The 22,236-nt window shown below is 38.0% G+C and overlaps 1 protein-coding gene across 1 annotated transcript in view; it reads left to right on the top strand.

The window, feature by feature from the left end:
* The window catches only part of LOC124163334 (cytoplasmic aconitate hydratase-like), a 28,358-nt gene extending 6,489 nt beyond the window's left edge, over window positions 1-21,869 (top strand). The window contains exons 7-19 of the mRNA XM_046540163.1: window positions 1,601-1,731; window positions 4,464-4,635; window positions 7,691-7,791; window positions 8,242-8,358; window positions 9,345-9,504; window positions 10,731-10,951; window positions 12,710-12,866; window positions 13,968-14,212; window positions 14,753-14,889; window positions 15,585-15,732; window positions 16,645-16,767; window positions 19,847-20,032; window positions 21,489-21,869. Coding sequence (XP_046396119.1) covers window positions 1,601-1,731; window positions 4,464-4,635; window positions 7,691-7,791; window positions 8,242-8,358; window positions 9,345-9,504; window positions 10,731-10,951; window positions 12,710-12,866; window positions 13,968-14,212; window positions 14,753-14,889; window positions 15,585-15,732; window positions 16,645-16,767; window positions 19,847-20,032; window positions 21,489-21,602 — 2,012 coding nt within the window. The 3' untranslated portion in view covers window positions 21,603-21,869. The remainder of the gene's footprint in view (window positions 1-1,600; window positions 1,732-4,463; window positions 4,636-7,690; window positions 7,792-8,241; window positions 8,359-9,344; window positions 9,505-10,730; window positions 10,952-12,709; window positions 12,867-13,967; window positions 14,213-14,752; window positions 14,890-15,584; window positions 15,733-16,644; window positions 16,768-19,846; window positions 20,033-21,488) is intronic.
* The last annotated feature ends 367 nt before the right edge of the window (window positions 21,870-22,236 follow it).

The raw sequence follows: 22,236 nt of genomic DNA, 5'->3' as shown, positions 1-22,236 counted from the left end.
GCTTTCGCGACCGTTACAGGGTGCATCATCAGGCAATGAATGAAAATACGGAATTGGTTGCCAATTAATGTACTGGTCCAACCTCCCCCATCCACCGGAGTAGTGGGGGAGGAGCGCGGCGCTTACGTCAGCAGAACTCTCAGCCCTGTCCTTGAGTTGCGCGCGGCCTCTTCTTTGTGTCCAGTGATAAACCCTGTGGGTAACACCGTTTTCTCTTTCAGAAGATTGTTTTCCAGGTCTGGCTGAGTTTAATGCCATCAACTGTAGAAATTCTGGGGGCATTTCTCAATCTCAATAGCCTCCCGAATTAGTCGTCAATGATAAAATTTCTCTTTGGCTAACACCTGAATTTTGTCGATTAAAATTCGATGCCCATCTTCCGAGTAAGCATGCTCCGCTATAGCCTGTATGCAAGTATGTCCTGTGTCTACGAGATGCTTACCCACTGTTGACTTTTTGTCCCTTTTATTGAAGTAGCGTTTGTGTTCGTTAACCTTGGTGGTGAAATACATTTATAACTTCCATGGAATTGTGCCAGATATCATCCAAGATATGTGCAGTAATTCATAGGGGTATTTTACCCTTGTGTTTGTTTTCCATATTACAGCCAATGAATCGGTGGAACCAATGAAAACTTCTATATAATGAGGTCTTCCATATGCCCAATCTTCTTTGAGGAATAATAACCATTATTTTTTATGAGCATTTGCTGTTTTCATTATTGATACTATCTATTCAGGTACTTTCTCCCTGAATGATCCAGTAGTTATTGACTGTTCAAATTTGCTCTTTCTAACATTTGAATTTTGATTGTTAATTGTTATATAATTCAAGCCATTCAGTCAAGTTCGTTCTCAAGTGTTCTAGGCTTCTAGAATTTGTTTGTATCCTCAGACTTGTGTAGTTAAATATTGTGATTCTATAGATATTAGCTATCAGGTCTGGGCATACTCAAGTAAAATTATGCACATCATACATTTTTCTTAGTTTGCTGTTACCCTGTGACTGTGAATGATGAATTCAATTAAAAAAATTAAATTCATCATTCTTTTGGTTATGTAGAGAGCATGCGGGTGCCCCTATGCTCCCCCATGGGTTCACCACTTAACTGAGTCAATTTCTCCTTGCCTATATTGCTGTCAATCATTAATATGTAGGTGTCAATTTTATGCTGTACAAATACAGTGAAACCTCTGTTCACGGATTCCTCTGACCTAAGGACAGTTTTCAATTCTCCGTCAGAAGAATGTGCTTTTTATAAGGATATAACCCATAGTATATGTACTTTCAGACACGGACAGTTGTCGGGCTCAATTTTTCTCTAATGTGGACACCATCGCAATGGGTTTTCTGACCGATCTAGCAAAAATTGAGTTTTTTTTTTAAATAAAAGGATTTCATTCAGCTGGCTTAAATGCCTACGCTATAATACTTGCGGGGTAAATATAAGATTAAGAGAGAGGTTTTATTTTGGTCGCCTCCGGCTTACTGACATCTCGCGCTTACAGACACATTTACGAGGTCCGTTATTGTCCATAAATGACAGGTTTCACTGTATTTCTTCTGCAATGGTAATAATTAAAATTCTCTTGATTTGCAGGGATTGAAGCAGAGGCTGTTATGCTTGGTCAGGCAATCTCTATGTTGCTGCCAAAGGTCATTGGCTACAGAATCACGGGAAAACTTAGCCAATATGCTACATCTACGGATCTTGTGCTTACCATAACTAAGGTTAGCTAGGTGTTGCATCTATTAGTTATACCTTATAATATGATTTATGTCGTTGGACTGGGACTTTGCCTGCATTTCTATTACTTCATTCAAGTCTGAAGTTAAATGGAGACTCTAATTTGACTCTAGTTACCCCACTCTCTGAAAACCTTTTTGTTTTGTAAACAATAGAAGAGTATACTAGGTTCATCACGATGATAGTGAAAAGAAATTTAGAGAATTCTCCTTAAAGCAATATAACATATAGAAGGTATATGCAATGAAAGATGAAATGAATCGTAAATTAAATCAATTCTGTGTAAAATACAATGATGTTTAATCCCAGAGGGCACAAAATCATTCAAATGAACCGTTGCAAGTGAGCTCTCACAAGTTTAATTATGCAAAAAAATTTCATTTGTAGTAATTACAGTGGAACCCCGATTTATCGTTCCAGCATTCATCGTTTTCCCACATTCATCGTTCGCCGCTCCTGGTCCCAAATTAAGTTCCATACAGACAATATAATTTTTTCCCGCATCTATCGTTCCCCGAAGTATCGTTTTCCCGCATTGATCGTTTGAAGATCGCGGTCCCGTCGTATAATTTTCCCGCATCCATCGTTTGACAAAAATAAGACGAAGTGTTTACAACGTGTTATTTATGGCTAATAACGACAGACACAAAGTTTGAATCTTCCCCAGGAGATTGAAATACGATAGGGGGAAGCTGAGTGCCGTGGGATAGTTACATTATCGCATTTCCCAAGATCCGGTATCCCCCTTCATTCAGCACTCGCATCTCCCAGTCTGAAGCTTTCCCCTTCTACGAAATAAAAAAAAGGTCCCAGCTCGAGCAGGGATCGTATTACGAAGACCTTAGCTTCGAAAGAAAATATCAAGTTACTGGAGAACAAAAGAAACCTTTTTCACACTTCCCCCTTTCTCGACCGCTGACTTTTTTTTAGCTGACTCGCTTCAAAGCGAGTCAGCTAAAAAAAAGTCAGCGGTCATGCAGCAGTTGACCTCCAGAGGTGGAGGTCAACTGCTGCATGAATCACCAATTTGCCCGAAAGTTGTGTAAAAATGAATTTCGGCAATTGGTATTATATTTTTATTAGATTGAAATATTAGTGATGTGCACGTAATTAAAAAAATAATGATACTAAACACGATGTATTTCTAACGTTATTTAACCATTTTAAGCAAGGAAATAGTTGGAATAATACGATGGTGATTGCTGGCGAATATCGATATCCTCGCAGCTGATAGTGAGCTTCACGGCAGTTGATGCGGATTTTTTTCGAAAACAGGGCGTCTGGTTACAATTTACGAGTTACGCTACAAGTCTCACTTGTCTGAGGTGCTAACGAAGCGATGTCTTCTCAGGATATTTTGTTTCTCCCTACTAGCAATCTGAATTCATCTGCTCATCTAGAGCTACGTGACTTATTGTTAGAAATGAGTGGGTAAGTTGCCTTCTCTATAGGATAAAAAATTTGTGCAGTCTTATGGTCATGCTTCACCCTCTGCAGTAAGCTCTGCTTATGCCGTACGCGATAGCATTAGTACCGAACTTCACCTCGTACGAGTGGTTCCGTACTTTCCAGGGTGGGTTGACTTAAAACCGGCGAGTGTTTTCCGTGTGGGTTCAATAGAGTCCGGTTTCATTTTTATTAGTTTTATTCTTATTTGTCTTCGGACCATGGCCCTTCCGAAGACACGTGTGAGAACTTTAAAAGATAGACGGAAAATAATTGAAGACGAAGAAAAGAATCTGGGCTAGAAATACGTGAATATTGCAGAACGCCTCGGTATGTCCGCTAGCACATGACGGCAGGGGTGGGGGTAGAGTGAGATACCTGGTGAAAACAAGAAGTGGGATGAAGCCGAGGATCAGGTGGGCGTGCCGCTGACGATTAACACCACATTGCCTCAATCATATTAAAAATTTTATTGCAAGAAAGGAACATTTCAATTAATAAACTATTTTTGGCCTTCTTGATCCATCTCATAACCAATCACTGCGACGGCGAAATCAGTTGTTTGAGGCATAACACGCACATTTCTCTCGTAAATACGTGTACTTGAAATGGCTTTTGATGGATAAGAATTTTTACATCGGGTAGAAATGCATAATAGCAGTGAAAATTTCGAGTGGGGTGAAACATTTTTTAGCAAGGCGGCGTTCCTTCAGGATATTTGAAAGAGATATAATCCGAATCAACAATATGACCTAAGTGTTTCGATAAAGGAATAATATTCCTGTAATCAGCTAAAATCTTTTTTGAATCCATTAATGAATGTCATAATATGCAAAAATCCAGCGTTTCCTGGGACATAGACAACCCGGACAAACATTCCCGCATTGATCGTTTTCCCGCATTCATCGTTTGTTTCATCCATCCCCCTGAAAAACGATAAATCGAGGTTCCACTGTACTTTGATTGCATAATATTAAATTGAAGTACAAGATCTTAAAATTTTAAATCTTGGAGGCTTGAAGCTGTTATGAAGAAAAATACCTTATCAAAACATGTATGCAGTAGTGCAGAAAGGATGATATGATAGGCCTCTATTGTAATTACAAGTTCATATTACAGTTTTATATGACAACACAGTGTTTTTTTATTATATTGTATCCATTTCACTGCCACTCAAATTGCATATGTATTTGAGTTGCTGTGGAAAACTTTTAACTCGGTAAATAGTAAAATTCAAGTAACACTCTCCATTTTCCATTTATTTTCACAGCATCTTCGTCAGATTGGTGTTGTGGGTTGTTTTGTTGAGTTTTTTGGTGATGGTGTGGCTGAATTGTCGATAGCTGATCGTGCTACTGTTAGTAATATGTGTCCTGAGTATGGTGCTACTGTTGGCTTCTTTCCCGTTGATGCTGGAAGTTTGCATTACCTTAGGTTGACAAGTAAGTGCCTGAGCTGAACTTTATTTGTAATGCCTAGAAATTTACTCTGTGAAGCTCTATACTTGTTTCAAAGTACTTCTTCCAAAAAGAAACCCAAAACTCAATTCACCATGAAAAAAATTGTTGTCTACATGCGAGAAGTGTTTTTATGTATTTGAAGAAATAGGTGACTGAGTTATCATAAGGAGGGTATTGATTTTATCGTAGCTAATTTTGTTCTTTGCTCTTTTATGAGTGATAATATTTGATTGTTTTACTGTATGTGAAGAATAATGCATGAGAAAAAACTAGATACTTGCAACCATATTTTAAATAAGGATATGTTTGAAATAGATTGAGTGTAAATAATGATTACCTAGAATGCCTCACTGACTAGACTACAATTGTAATGTACAGTAGGATTGTTGACTTGCTTAAAAATTGGATCCATGGTAAATAGAATTGCTGATTGATTTGAAGATGTGAACTGTCCCTGGAAATTACCATTCTAGCCACCATCACTGACCACTACTCCCTGCTTATTAAGCCAATATTGATGGGAAAAACTTCTTTTAAATACAGTAAAACCCCTTATTTACACTTTTCTAGGGACCCAAGAAAAAAAGTGTAAATTGCGGGAAAATGCAAATAGTGGGAAATAGAGAATTTTCACTTTTATTCATATACAGGCTTTGGAAATGTTAATTTTTTAATTGTTCACTAAGCATTACTCCATAACACTGTTTCCCTCTGACGCACAGTGTTTTTGCTGGCAGCAAAAATTAAAAAATAATCCTGTTTTGTCTGCACTGAAAACATTTTTTGGGCTGTAACCTTCCAGAACTCTAATATATTCTGATTCTTTCCACTAAGTTGCTGTCTCTATGTTAACATCTTTGCTTTCACCACTCACCATCTTATATACAAGACTGTACCTATTTTTGAATCTATCCAACCAACCATTATAGATGCCGTGGAATCTTCGATTCCCAATCTTGTGGGGAAATACTTTTTCTCAAGGGCCTTTGGGCCTGTTTACACGATACATTAACACGAACGAGTTAATTTCTGCTTGCATGAATGACTTTTGTGGACTGGAACGGGACATGTACGAATGTAGGCAGGGGCAGATCCAGGATTTTTTTCTGGGAGGGGCATAGAGGGCCTGACAGGCAAAAGATCTTGTCTTAATTGAGATTAAAAACAAGATATAACAATGACTTTACAAAATTCTCTTTATTTTTATATCAAAGTTATTCTTATTGAATTAAATGATTGAGCCTCCTTGAGTAATACACTAAACAAAGCGAACATAATGATGACCATCAGGGGCGGATCCAGGATTTCTTTCTGGGGGGCACAAGCAATGCCGTATCCAGGATTTTGTTCTGGAGTGGGGGGGGGGGCGAACAATGATACCACGTTATACAAAAAGAACGCAATGATAACCGGACCATATTAAAAATCTTGCATATTTTTAAGTGTCTGGGAGGGCACATGCCCCCCCCCCCCCCCCCATCTATCCTCCGATGATAACCCCTGCCCCTAAATCCGACTATGAATGCATGAACCAAATTTGAACAGGTTCTATTTTCTGTTCGTGCATATACGCACGTACGTGAATACACGGTGCATTTTCGTGTTCATAATTTAGACATTAACTTGTACGGGTTAATGTACTATGTAAACAGGCCTTTAGATGACACCATTTGCTGGGACATTTGATGATCTTGCACCTAAAAACTACTCTTTTAGCATTCGTTCTATTTATTCGTACCTGGAATTCTTCACATATATTCTCTTTTTTGATAAATGTCCGCACTGGTTTGCATATTTTACAATGGCATCGCGATTTTTCACCACGGTATTGAATGTTGAGACTGGAAATCCGAACGGATTGCCAGTCCCAACATTCGAGTCGCCAGCGTTTGAATCGATGCGGGTTCCGGTGTGGGAATCAACTATCTCTATAATTTTCATTTTCTCCTCAATTAAAAATGTCCGTTTTTCACCTCGAATTTCCATTTTCAAGCAGGATCAATTGTATTTCCCGTACGAATTGAGGGTAACTCGGCAACACACGAGTATCTGACCTACTCCTCGGCGATCAAGTGCGTAGTACAAACTGTCATGGGACTTCAGAATTTTTGAAAGTTACAATAGTTTGCGATACACTGCTATTTGAATGGGATAATTCAAGTTTAAATAAGTTTTTTAAGTATTTAATTAACCCATAATTGCTACGCAACTGTTGAATGAAGTCAGCGCAAATGATCCCAGTTGTCGGTCAAGTTATATAGTTCCGGCATTTATCACGTCTGGTTTCCTTTCAAACTCTCGTATCAAATTATCGACTACATGATTATTGTCTACATTCCTTCAGGAGTTCTTGCTTTATAATTAATACATAGCTCGATTGCTCAATACACCTACTTTCATATCGTGAATATTTTCGCCGCTGAGCCGCTGACAGAAAACGAGATGACGTAGTTCAACTTTCCGACGTTAGTGGCGTTCTGTCCCGCCACATTCAAATTCTTCCCGAAAATAGTTCTCATTACGTCTTTCTCTCTTAGATTTTTAAATAAAAATGCGCGAAAGGAAGCCAAAAGACAGCTTTAAGGGCTGATATGCGCGATTATATATTTTACTACGCAAAAAATTTTTTTTAGTCGGCACGTCGTGATGCACATGGCGGGAAAACGAAAAAAACACGGCGTAAATACAGGGTTCCCTTTACATTGGAGAGATAGGAAATATGACGGGACCCAGAAAAAAAACTTGCAATTTGCGGGAAAACGTAAATTCCGATAACGCAAATACGGGGTTTTACTGTACTAAATTCTAAATTTTTTGCATAAATTTGTGCACAGTGCACTTTTCCTGTTTTGGGCCTAAGCTCAGACTTTTGTTGTTCAGAGTTTTGGTAATTAAGGAGGTTAGTTGCAGGATGTTTTTTTACAAGGATTGTCCACTGGAATTGTCTAGGACTGTAGCTATCACTTTGAAATAGAGATTTTGCTGTTTGGGGGTTCATTGTACCGTGGATTTTATGTTTTTTCGGTTGAAATTTCAGATCGAGATGAGCATCAAATCGCTCTAACAGAGGCATACCTCAAAGCTGTGCAACTCTTCAGGGATTACTCTGATGCGTCTCAAGATCCTGTGTACTCCCAGGTAATTGGCCGACTTCCTAGTTTTGTAAATTCTGATTTGTCAACTAGAGGTTCATGTGGTGAAGAAACCTGTATCTTTAGGTATATTTCATCATGAATTGTTGCTGTCCAAGCTGGGTGGCACTGACATTGCACTACTTGACTTTATTTCTGCTATTACTACTGCATGATTTTATTTCACTGTATATCTTACGGCTGTCCATGAACTACCCAAATGCGAATACTTTGCTATTAATGTAAATTTAGGAAATTAATAAAAATTATTCACACTGAAAATCAGGGAAAAGTCAGGGAAGTTGAACTTAGAAAGTTAATGTAAACCCTTAGGATGCTCATTTTTCACCATGGGGGACACTGTTATCCTCTGACAATGGGTATTCTAAATATCAGACATCATTGTGCATAACAATTTTTATCACTGTCATTGATGTGAATATGATGTGTTTTACAGGAGTTCACCCTTGACCTGGCAACTGTTGTGTCTTCTGTCTCTGGACCCAAGAGGCCTCACGACCGTGTCTCAGTCACAGCCATGAAGGACGACTTCCTGCAGTGCCTCTCCAACAAGGTAGGTGATCTCACAAAAATACCCCCCAAATGCACATCTGCTCCAAGTCATATACCACTGGGGGTGGTAAGTGAGGGGAGGGAGGCCAATATTGCCTCTCTCTTATGAACGTCAAATAAATAGTCGTGGGAGGAGGCATGGAAAGCAAGAGGAAGGGAAGTGAAGAGGAAGGATATACTATTATAATACAAGGGATGCCCCTTCATTCATTGAGAAATTTATCGAGAAGGGGCTTGGTTATTAGAACGCAGTATGTTTTGCATCTTGTGCTGTTGCAAGATGACTTCTGTTGCTTTGTTGCTATTTTGTGTTTAGATGGAGGTTTGATTATGTTAAAGATACCAGCCAGATTTGTTGGTCTCTAGTGGGCAAGTGAAGGGCATTGCGTGAAGAATATGGAGGTAGTATAAGTGTCTGAAAGGATAGGGAAAAGACCTTTGAGCCTGCTCAATGTGTCAATACCTGGAAAAAAGTTCATGCAGAAGGAACAATAGCCCTCCCGTGCATGATTTTTGCAAGATCACAATGTCTTGTGTTTCTTGTCTCACAATACAAATGCAAGGAGAAGAATGGGAAATGGAGGGGAAGCAGATAGCCAATTTCTTAAAAGATTGACATAGACTTTTAATCTCAATTCATATATATGTACTTGTAGGCCTTATGCAGGGATATTGAGATTGGTTACTGTCATTTGTCTCAAAAGGAGAATACGTATATGTGATGGTTTAAGTTAATCCATAATTCATACATAAATTATAGATTCATATTTTCCTGGAAATTCATCATGCCCACTGCACCACTTTTTTTTTAACAATTTGTGTTCTACTTTGTGTTTCTATTAATGAGCTACTTCCTTTTGTAAGATAGAGTAAGTCCTCAAAACTGTTAAGCTATCTCTTAGATGTAAGATAGTAAAATTAATGTACCTTTTTATAATAATATCCTCCTATTATGTAATTTTCTATTCACAATTGTCTTTTTCTTAGGTCAGCTTCAAAGGATTTGGCATCACAGAAGAGAAACTCTCTGCTGTGGGTGTCTTTGAGCATGAAGGCAAGGAGTACACTCTGAGGCATGGATCTGTGGTCATTGCAGCAATAACCTCTTGTACCAACACCTCCAATCCATCTGTAATGCTGGGAGCTGGTGAGTTGATGATCTGAATATCTCCAAAGGCTGGAAATCCAAATGCCAATTAAAGTTGGAAGGAAAAGATTTTAGAAACCAGTTTTTCATTATTCTAGGCAATTGTGAATGTAGAGGAGAACAAGTATTAACCCACCAAGGGCTAGGCTTAGAATTATGGGTTTAATTATGGCCTGGCGGTTGTGTGATGACATAGCACTATAGAGGAGTCCGGTCATAACCATCTCAGTGCTGCAATAAAACAAAATTAAGGCTATTGAAGCCTATTGGTCCATTTTTTCTGGGATTGTGATTTGATTGTGAAATTGTGATTTTTTTAATATTCAATTTCTCATAAAAGTCATGCATTTTAAATAAAGATGGGTTGAATAGCATTTTTTTCAAAGGTGAAGTACAAATTAAGATACCCAATTTTTTTCTGAATACCTCTCTCAAATATCGACTGCTGTATGGGCATTTTTCCACCAATTTCAAATACAAATGACGAAATAAAAATATCATAGGGCTACTACTGCAGAAAATCAATTTAGGTCGCAGAAAAATAATTTGCTAACTTAATTGAACAATGTGTGGTCATCGCAGCAATAACCTCTTGTAGACAAACATCAATACGGAGGAGAACAGGTCTTCTCCATTCCTACCTGTGGGTTGTGTGATGATGTCACATTCATAAAAATAGCAGGTATCACTTTAGTGAAGATAATAATGATAAGAGTAGTCTTCATTCATTATAAAGAGTAACACATCCTACTATAGATGTCGTCAGAGAAGAAAAAAAGTGGTTCAGCGATAACAGAAATTAGTTTTACCCTAGTTAATTCATAGAAATTGGTATACATATATGTATAGCAAACTGCTAATCATGCTGGGTACATCAAAGTAAAAACTAGTAGAAAAAGAAAAACCCTTACAATGCAGTTTTAGTCAACTTTGTCATAAACTTCTTTCAGTTTTCCGAGAAGGGCTTGAATATTACCTCTTATTGACTCCTTTAACTTCTTAATGCCCTATGCAATAAAGGATATTTTGTTGCCTTTGATTGCTCTCTCTGAGGTTCTATCTTTTTTTTTTACATTATTTTCTGACCAAATAATGTGGCGTTTTAAATGGATCTGTAATGTGCTTCCATACAGGATCACCTTTGTGAGGCTAGGAAATGCCCTTAAACTGTGCTCTCCTTCTCAGTTCGTGGATCCCATCTCATTCGTTTTTGTTCCTATTAAAAGGATTATTGGCAAAGAAGGCAGTGGAGTTGGGGCTGACTGTTGAGCCGTACGTGAAGACTAGTCTGTCACCTGGGTCAGGAGTGGTCACCTACTACCTAAGAGAATCAGGTGTCATCCCATCATTGGAGCAACTTGGCTTTGGTATTGTTGGATATGGTTGCATGACTTGCATTGGAAACTCTGGTCCTCTTCCAGATTCTATGGTCAATGCCATTGAAAAGGTGAGATGAGCGTGCCATTTCCATTTGTAGACCTAATGTCCAATGTAAAGCACTTTATGTCTGTTACAATTCAGGTTTCGTTCCTGGCATCAGTTATCTGTCCCGGTTCTTGGTCCTGGTTATTAATCAAGTGATACATTTTAATTACTTAATTTTCAATATCTGCTAGATTTTCATCAAGGTGTTACGATGGCTGCCTAACATTTCACTTTAAACGATCTCACTAAAAAATCAATCCATGACAATGCTTTATTTAAAGTACAGTGGAACCTCGTTAAAGCGAGTACGGGCTATAGCGACACCCCCGCTATTACGAGAGATAGCCGATGCACCGTCAATTGACCCTATAATAAGTGTGTTAAAAAATTCGTTTTTACGAGACCCTTTCGGTGTTGGCTCTCGCCATAGCGAGGGTTTCACCGCCGGAAGACTTTCATCAAGACTCCTTAACCTCTGTAATTGCAAGCGATCTGTTAGAAATGAAGATAATGGAGTGCTCAGTCTCAAATTTATGTGTTAAACTGTCGTTCGATAAATATAATGATGACGAAACAATGTTTGCATGATTTTTATTCAGTGCGGCGCTTATAAATTGTTTGAATTGTTAGTCGTTATTTGAGTAAGGAAATTTAGTGATGCAAAAAAACATCGCCTTTCGTCTGGATTTATGCTTACGTTTATCGGATAGATGTTTATCTGTCGCCGCACCACTCCTGTTCCTGTATATATGTTCGCATCAGGTATATTGGCTATCATTTGCTCCACCTCCGGTAAAGCGACAATTCGCTATAGCGAGTGTTTATTAGTGCACCGTGGGGTGTCGTTATATCGAGGTTTCACTGTGTATAATTTATGTTCCATGAATGAAATAAACTCCTTCGGACATTACATGTTGGGAAATTTTCATATTGGCTTTAATAAAACATCATTTATTCCACCGATTCACTAATTATTTATGGTATAAGCTTGTGAACCATGACTTAAACGCTTAGTCATTGACACTGAGGACAGGGTTGAAATAAAGTCTGTGGAATATACTAAGTATTGTCAAGTTCAATTTGCGTTGTAAATCATCCTCACAAATAGTTATGGGTTTTGGATACATAATTTTGGTTCTGGTTCTAGTTCTAAGTTCAAGGACCAGTGTAATTGATAACCCAAGAACTGGACCTAGTTATCCATTAGAATCTTTATCTAAATGAGACCTGTGGGCATTACGTGAGGTGTCGAGGGGAGGGAGGGGGTCAAGCCGATTCTCACCTAATCTCACGTGCGAGAGAGGGTGGGTTCTGGCAAGTATCACGTAATTTTTTCAGTAAGAGACAGTGTAAAATGTGATTCTATTACTATAATCTTAGGTGTCTTAAATACTAGTCGTAACTGATAATAAATAAAAATAAACAAATTGTTTTTTTTTTATAATTCCAACAAAATGAAGCATAGATTAATGTATTTATACTGAAAATAGGCATTTTGAATAATATAATGTGAGATTAGAGGGAGGGGGTCAAGCCAAATCTCATTTGGGGGTGAGGAGGGTCCAAAAATTGCCATAATCACCTTATTTAAGTGATGGACGACCCCCAAATAAAAATTTCTTATATAATCAAAAAGTCATTTTAGCTTTTGAACAACAAAAGTCACAATCTAAATTAAGTGATTTTTATTGAATTTGGTTTTCTTTACAAGTAATGTATTTCTTTAATTAATCGGTATATGTCTATTGAGATGGCTATAACTCTGATTCTGTTATTGCAGAATGAGCTGGTCGTGTGTGGTGTGTTGAGTGGCAATCGGAATTTTGAAGGGCGAATCCATCCAAACACGCGGGCCAATTACCTTGCATCTCCACTTCTTGTCATTGCCTATGCCATTGCTGGCAGGGTGGACATTGACTTTGAGCGCGAGCCTTTGGGTAAATATGTACTTTTATTGCTGTTTGTTGAAGTGGCAATGTTTGTACATTTCTGTTGGTGAATGTGTTTTGTTTGAAAGTCTACCTTGTGGGGCATACAGGTGGACAGGTATACTGTAGCCTGTAGGTACTGTTCATTGACTCAAATTTCTACTATTCGTTGAATGCATTAATAAGGATACTTAAGTTTGTTGTGTCAATCACAATGGATAATATTGTTAGTTTTTGTTCCTCTCTATTTCAAAATTTCTTTTTCAACATTTAATTTGCTATGTGAAAGATTGTGTGTATTTCACAACCCTATTTTTGACAATTATCTTCAGTTATCTATAACGATTTGTCCAAGACTGTTGGTGTAATTTATGAAGGCTACTTGGGTTTCTCATCAGGTGATGATGAGTTAATTTTTTCATAAAAACCCCAGAGCCATTACGCTAATGTTTCTGTAGTTTTTAGTGATTTTCTTCTGTAAACTGGCTCTAAGTATTTAATTATGGAGCATAATAGTCTAATGGTTATAGTCCTTGGGTGCTGATTGTGGGGTCCTGGGTTCGAATCCCAGCCGAAGCCTTCAGGCAACCCAAATCAAAATCCATGATGTGCGAGGTGGCCCAGGGAAAGGAGGTGGCCCACCTACACTTAATGTGTGATATTCTCATTCCTGTGGCTTAACCATTTCACTGCCAGCCCATTTCAGGTGGGATGTACGAAGACTGCCAAGGCTATTTGCCGAAATTAGCAACATTTCAGATTTAAAAATTTTTCAGCTACTTAATTTTATTTAATATGTCTAGATTTTTTCCCCAATTCTTAAGATATATTTATATCTTATAACCATAGATAGATTATGGGGGTTTACATAAATTACAGCTGTTGAAAAGGTCACAATCACGAAAAAAGTGAAATAATTCGGGCCGATAAATCGGCCCCTGGCAGTTTTCGCTCAACCAGCGAGGGCCGATATATCGGCCCGTTGGCAGTAAAAGGGTTAATTCAGGTTGGGCTCTACCTTCACCTGTCCCAACCAACCTTCGGGCTCAATCACTCAGCAAGTGGAAGGTATTCATTAGACTTATGCTGTTGTTTCTCTCTGCTGATCAGGAACTGGCCGAGATGGGCAGGCAGTGTTCTTGAAGGACATCTGGCCTCTGAGGAAAGAGATCCAGGAAGTTGAGAGTCGATTTGTCATCCCGGCCATGTTTGAGGAGGCGTACTCAAAACTTGCTGGCAACAAAGGGGGCTCGGCTGCGTGGCAGGCCCTCAATGCCCCCTCAGACGCCCTCTACCCATGGGACCCCAAGTCCACCTATGTGCGCAAGCCACCGTTCTTCAAGGGAATGACCATGGTTAGTGCCGTGTAGGCTCTGTTGGTTGTTTTTTCATGGTATACTTGGACCTTTGAAATCTGAGTTTTGAATTTGAAAATCTTTATTCTTGAAAACCATATCCTTGAATTTGACATCAATTTTCAGCATACCATAGAGTATGGTCGGAGATGATAAAAATAAAATTTTTTTGAAAGAAATATTTTTATATTTGGATTTAAGTTATATTTAAACTATTTCAGTAGCTCCCAATAACTCTTTCAGCAGAAACTGCCTGATGCAATGCAAACTGCTGCGTGAAACAATTGATGATTAGGAGTGCAATTAACCAAAATGCAATTTGATTGATTTTCAAGTGAGAACATGTTTAATATTGCCCAGAGATCACACTTACGACACTTGAGAGACAGGGTTGGCCTAATCTTGCTGTCTTCCTGTTGGAACGTGCTCTTAGTTGCTCGTCGCACACTGGCTGCGAGGGAGAGAATGTTTATGCTGATTACGTGGTGTAGAATTTCCATTTCTGTGCTGATAAAGAAATCTTTCCCTTATTTTCTGTAGGAACTGCCGATCATCGCTCCTATTGTAAATGCACGGGCTCTTTTGGTGCTGGGAGACTCAGTCACTACAGACCATATTTCTCCAGCTGGAAGCATTGCTCGAAACAGTCCTGCAGCCAGATATCTTGCTAAGCATGGGTGAGTAGTCAAATTGCAGTTTGCTCTGCTCTCGTGAATGAGGGAGATTAAAGTTTTGAGATGAGACAAAATACATTGTAGCATTGGTTTTACATTATGACACCAAATAATTGATCATCAATTGCCATTGGAAAAAATTTCCCTCGACCAGGAGTCGAACCATGGACTTTGGCTTTCTGAGCTCACTGAGCTGACCACTGTGCTGTCAAAGTTCCTATGTTAGATGTTAACACTGCAGGCAGGATTTGGATATTCTTTCAAAAAATTAGTTACACAGCTCAGATATGTTTATTTAAAAAAATGGCGATTGATTTTTGGGTCATGTAATCTCACATTATGTGCTCCCTACAGTTAATTTATCTCAATAAAATCTCAAATTATAAAACCTCTTTATCTCGTGAACCTTTTGATGCAGAAATTATGGAAATGTCCCGGCCATGCACAGTGTATTATAATAAGGAAAACAATTCACTACTCAGTACCTCTTTATTAATTATCTTTCAGGTGTACAATAAATAATCTAACCCCATGGCTAATCAACATCTTGCTACTTCAAAATGGCAAACTCCTGGTCCTTTCAGTTCCACTATAATTTGCATAATAATTTGTTAATTTTTTGTTATGCATTCAATAATTTTTTTCCCATCCTTTCCACTTGTGTTTATGTTGTGATGTGTGTGTTTAACCTCTACCAGGCTCACCCCGAGGGACTTCAACTCTTATGGATCGAGGAGAGGCAATGATGAGGTCATGGCCAGGGGCACGTTTGCCAACATCCGGCTGCTTAACAAGATGATTGGCAAGCCTGGACCACGAACCATACACATCCCCACTGGAGAGGAGGTTTGTAATAATTATCGAATAATGTCTTTTTTGGATGCTACTGCTGGTGAAAATATCTCAGTTATCAATATGAAAGTTTTTGTTTTGCACCATGTTATTCTTTGTGATAGTGTTGATGTCTAGAGAGATGACTGGTTTTTCATCATCATCCACCCCTTCCCACTCTCGTTTAGGGCCCTCACGTACGGGCAACTTTTACAAAGCAACTATTTATTTGCTTTGTGAAAGTCCCAATGAAGCATATGGTATTGACTGTGGCCCCACGCACTGGCGACTTTTTAGTTGCTGCAACTATAAAGTTGCCCGTAGGCGATGCCACAGTCAATGCTGTGTGTTTCATATGAACTTCCATAAAGCAACTAAATAGTTACCAGTGCGTGGGGGGCCCTTTCGATTATTAGTAGATTATCAATTCTGTAGTCCTGTAGATATGTGGTGACCATAAATGTGGCCATCGTTTTTTATGTTGTTGCTGAGGAGGCCATGTTGATAATGTTGATGTAACTAAGTCAGAGGATTGAGATTGTTGTGGACATTATAAAAGACATGAATCTATTTGATAAGCGTGAAGATTGTATTGCCCATCTCCACAGATATAAGTGAGAGCGTGTCCTGATGATGAATAAGAAGTCATTTTTCAAAACATTGAGACTCTTACAAATTGATGCTATTTAGTGTGTATCCTGACAAAACTGGGAGAGCATGTTCTGATGAAAAGCTACTCTTTTTTTGTCAAAATTTCAATGCTATTTCAAAGCATAACCTGGTCCAAAGACTGCGAAATATATTTTTATTAAAATTATCTATAAAAAATCTAAAATCATTTATCAATAATATTTATTTTGCTCATTCCATTTTCATTCTCTATAAGGTTATATATGTGATAATTCCTCTTATATTATTTTTGTGCAGCTGGATGTGTTTGATGCTGCAGAGCGCTACAAAGGTGAAGGCACTCCTCTTATTGTGATTGCTGGGAAAGATTACGGCTCTGGATCTTCTCGAGATTGGGCTGCCAAAGGACCATATCTTCTGGTTAGTTGCTGATTCATCGTGACTGATTTCAAAATTAACAAGCTAGAGAATTGGATTGCATTTAGCAAAAACAGCAAAAATGCTCAGTAAACATTCCATCCACTTTTTTATGAATGTACTCCTCTCTGTTTTTGAGAAGTGAGTTGTGGAAAAAATGAGCCTCTTGAACACTCCTCTGTTATGTTTGAGAGTTTTGGCAAAAAGATAGAAATTATGTTCAAAGCAATATGATATTTCTGTTAATTTTTTTATTGGTAAAATTAGTCTGTTGTAACATTGATAACTTTTAGCAGTCTTTTAAGCATTCCTTTCTTTTGATTTGTGTATTGGAAATTGGGGACCTGGAGCAAAGCAGCTGGTTATCTTTCTCTTCAATAATCCTCTCCCAAAAAAAAACTTTTATTGAGAGTAGGCTAATGTCAATGCAGAGTTTCTCTCTACCCTTCTTTCCTTACCCTTCCCTCATGGAACAAATTACTTCAGTTCTTAATTACCTCTTCTAAATAGCATGCAATATTATTTCAGAACTCTTGATAGTTTTATTTTTTAAATATTTTATTCCCAAACCACTGGATACAGCTCATAAGGACCATTTTATATCGGGGTATTCAACAAGTTTAACAAATACATGTATACATGAACAACCACGCCATGGCTAGGGAAAACCTACCCAGGTGGGACTTGAACCCAGGACTTCTTGTTTGGCAGGCGAGGACTTCGCCCTGCCACCACCGAGACTGGCTAACATTTAATAGTAACATTATCCCCACTTTTCTAGCTATTGAATTGTTTGTTTCTTTCTGTAAATTGATTTATTTGGAGACATTGAAGTAGTACAAGAAATGAACTGAAACTATTTACTTCAGAATGTTCAATTTAATTTTGTTGACATTTTACATTTTGATGAGCGTGCGTAGTTCAAATTTATCTCATAATTTGAGTGAGTTTTTGTGTAAAGATAATCCATAGTGGGATATTGATATTGAAAAAAGGTCATGCAAATTACCGCCAGTATTTCATAGCCATCTTTTCAAGGCAACATTTGAATTTTTTCCTCCATCATCGAATACTGAAAATACTTCATTACTTGTGATATTTGAGTATTTAACTACATATTCAAGTTGGTTTAGTGTTGAGTAGTGCCACTTATAGATGCATTATTATACTTTCGTTTTTGCCAAACATACTCAAATATCCATTGAACAATGCTAGTGGGCATAAACTCTTTAACCCTTCTGTGGCCTTGCCTAGAAAACTAATGTGAACGACTGTGTGGAGTATCTCAGGTACTCCATTTATACAGTGGAACTTCGATTTATCGTTTTTCAGGGGGATGGATGAAAAAAATGATGAATGCGGGAAAACGATCAATGCGGGAATGTTTGTCTGGGTTGCCTATGTCCCAGGAAACACTGGATTTTTGCGAATTATGACATTCATTAATGGATTCAAAAAGATTTTAGCTGATTACAGGAATATTATTCCTTTATCGAAACACGTAGGTCATAATGTTGATTCGGATTATATCTGTTTCAAATATCCAGAAGGAACACGCCGCTAAAAAAATGTTTCACTCCACTCAGAATTTTCACTGCTATTATGCATTTCTGTCCGATGTAAAAATTCTTATCCATCAAATGCCATTTCAAGTACACGTATTTACGAGAGAAATGTGCGTGTTATGCCTCAAACAACTGATTTCGCCGTCGCAGTGATTGGTTATAGGATGGATCAAGAAGGCCAAAAATAGTTTATTATTTGAAATGTTTCTTTCTTGCAATTATATTTTTAATATGATTGAGGCAATGTGGCGTTAATCGTCAGCGGCATGCCCACCTGATCCTCGGCTTCATCGCGCTTCTTGTTTTCACCAGGGATCTCGCTCAACCCCCACCCCTGCCGTCATGTACTAGCGGACATACCGAGGTGTGCGGTAATATTCACGCATTTCTAACCCGGATTCTTTTCTTCGTCTTCAATTATTCTCAGTCTATCTTTTAAAGTTCTCACTCGTATCTTCGGAAGGGCCATTGTCCGAAGACGAATAAGAATAAAACTAATAAAAATGAAACCGGACTCTATTGAACCCACACGGAAAACACTCGCGGGTTTTAAGTAAACCCACCCTGGAAAGTACGGAACCACTCGTACGAGGTGAAGTTCGGCACTAATGCTAACGCGTACGGTGTAAGCAAAGCTTACTGCAGAGAGTGAAGCATGACCATAAGACTGCGCAAATTTTTTATCCTATAGAGAAGGCAACTACCCACTCATTTCTAACAGTAAGTAGCGTAGCTCTAGATGAGCAGATGCATTCAGATTGCTAGTAGGGAGAAACAAAATATCCTGAGGAGACATCGCTTCATTAGCACCTCAGACAAGTGAGACCTGCAGCATAACTCGTAAATTGTAACCAGACGCCCTGTTTTCGAAAAAAATCCGCATCAACTGCCGTGAAGCTCACTATCAGCTGCGAGGATATCGATATTCGCCAGAAATCACAATCTTATTATTCCAACCATTTCCTTGCTTGAAATGGTTAAATAACGTTAGAAATACGTCGTGTTTGGTATCATTCTTTTTTGAATTACGTGCCCATCACTAATATCTCAATCTAATAAAAGTATAATACCAATTGCCGAAATTCATTTTTAGTGATTTTCATGAGTTACCCCATGCTGTCACGGAAGGGTTAATGTAAACCCCAAATGTGTTTGTAGGTACCAAAATTTTGATTTAAGGTAAGTTTTTTTTAAGATAAGATATGCAATTATGTATTAAAGTACTAGAACATCTTTTATTTTGTAATATTTACATGGTTCTAAAGAAAAAGTATCAACAGTCTCTTTCTCCTTGGATAACACTCTTATAGAGAAAAAAATAGAGCATAGTACGATAATATCTGCTGGATTATACTGGTGACCAATTAAATAATTTCCTGGAATGCATGAAATTTTGACTTTTTAATTTGTGTTATATTCATTTACTATTTTGTTTATTACATCAGGTGACTACTGATAGAAAAAGAAAGGTATATACAGAGATTTTATTGTGACTTCTCTCCATCTTGTCCTTGAAGGGTGTGAGAGCAGTCATAGCAGAATCGTTTGAGCGGATCCATCGATCCAACCTGGTTGGTATGGGAATTGTTCCTCTGCAGTTTCTGGATGGGCAGTCGGCCACTTCCCTTGGTCTCTCTGGACATGAGCAGTTCTCCATCCCGCTACCCCCTAACCTGAAGCCACAGCAACAGCTTACGATTGACGTAAGGCCTCCCCACAATTACCCTTCTCGAGTCTTACAAGCACATGACAATGGTCTTTTTTCATTACGTATCACTTGTTCAAAACTTTACTGTCATCATCTGGAAATTTTCAGGATATGTAGATATGAGTCTTGTCTTGCCGTATCCGTGATATAAAATTTTACTTCAGTATTTTGTCAGTGGAATAATGGCCTCAAGGAGACTATCCTCGAGAGACAAGTGTATGGGAAGAAAGGCAAAGAAAGCACCAGAATAAGTCACGTAAGACAAGTTATTAAGAATTAAAAAGATTTAAAAAAATGGTTATTAGCAAAGGGTAGTAGATAGGAGAATGGAATGAAGATAATGTATCAACCCTATCTTCAGATTATTGACTTTTGTTGATATTCTCAGTCTGTATGAGATACAGATGAATGTTGGATAGAGTTTATTTTACATACTCTGAAAATATTAAGGTGATGATATTAATTGTAACCCTCTTAGTAAGGCTGTCTGACATATTGAAAGTGTTACTCGGAAGAAAAGAATGGCATATTAATGGGCATGTGACATATATATTGGTCCTTAGTTATATATTGTTAAATTTTATTATCTTTAAAGTGCAATAATTTCTTCAGAGAAGGAGTTGTAGGCTTAGTATTATTATTACAATTTCCAGGTATGCAAAGAAACCTCTGAGGTTTTCCATTTAATGCTTTTTGGGTTCATTCTCTCCCTTGACTTACATTGGGCCCATGATCTCTACTTCCCTGCTTTAGAAAAATAATAGAATAGTAGCCAACAAATAAATGACTGATAATACTTGAAGATTATATATTCCAATAATTTACTTTACAATGATATTATTGTCAATTAAAAATTGATGTTCAAATATTCCAGCATTCAAGTAATCCTAGGAATGATATTGGATGTTCAATATTCAAGAATGATCGCTGCCATGTGATCAGAAATTCACATGCGAGCATTTTATTGTCATGAATACTTAGCCATTCAGACAGGGCTGATGTAGTTTAGCTTATTAAAACAACTTGTCTGTTTCCACACTTTTATTTTCACCGACCATGGTTTCGGCAACGTGTGCCATTGTCAAGGTCACAAGTTGCCGAAACCATGGTCGGTGAAAATAGAAGTGTGTGGAAACAGACAAGTCGTTTTAATAAGCTGAATATCAAAGATTTCCACCGCATCGCGCTGGACACTGTATCTTTTAACTGATGTAGTTCCTGAACATATGGAGGGGTTTATAACACCTTAACCCTCTCCACTTGCTTCGGCCTCAATTGGGTTGAAATTATCTATTATTTTGTCATGCTTACTTTTCAATGAAATAATGGTGTCACTTTTTTGCTATTACCTTTTTATTCTATAAGGGTGTACTATGTACTCCCTTGTAGACTGATGTAAGCTTCCTTATTTTTTTCTGAAGAAATGATTCCATGGACTTTGTTTCTTTCAGGTGGATGATGGTAAGAGCTTTGATGTATTAGTGCGGTTTGACACGGAAGTCGACATCACTTACTTTAGGAACGGTGGCATCCTCAACTACATGGTTCGCAAAATGATTGATTAATAGCCTTCCCTGTGGGTGCTTCTTATTGTTTGGTCCTCGTCTGTATACATACTTCATTTTTGAACTTACTTTTGAACTCATCTCAGTGATGGCATTCCAATATTTTGTTTGAACTCTTGAAATATGATGTGCAAGTGTCTTGAGTGAACTTCCTCTTTTTTAATTGTTATCAAAGCAATTGACTTGGTGCAGGAAGTTTGTACCTGATCTTCCAGAACTTTTGGAAATTCTGCCTGTGTATTGAAGAGATTATATTTTGAGCCAAGACTTGTAAATTTCATTGTCTTGTGATATGCCTTCATACTTCCAGTGGAAGTTATCATAGGAGAAATTATTATGAAGTCCCCTTGGTCAGGAGCATTTTGAATCAATGCAACAACCTGTCAGCTGAGGGAGGTCTTGGGGACTCGAAAAATATCTTGAGATTGGATTTATCGTACTTACTATTGTTTTTTAATTTGCACTTTGCATTTATGTGTGTCCTTTGTTTCGTGTTGTGTTTTTAGTTCTGTGCCTTCATTGAATAAGCTCTTTAAGAGCATGATGCTTTTGCAGTTGTACGTCTGGGTGTACGTATATGCTATTTCAGATTGAGGTGATACGCGGTGGTAACTATGAAATTCTGGGATTATGA

Source organism: Ischnura elegans, chromosome 8 (genome assembly GCF_921293095.1).
Source record: "Ischnura elegans chromosome 8, ioIscEleg1.1, whole genome shotgun sequence".
Lineage (NCBI taxonomy): Eukaryota > Metazoa > Arthropoda > Insecta > Odonata > Coenagrionidae > Ischnura > Ischnura elegans.
The sequence above is the reverse complement of the archived record's forward strand: the minus strand, read 5'-3'. Positions and strand labels throughout refer to the sequence as shown.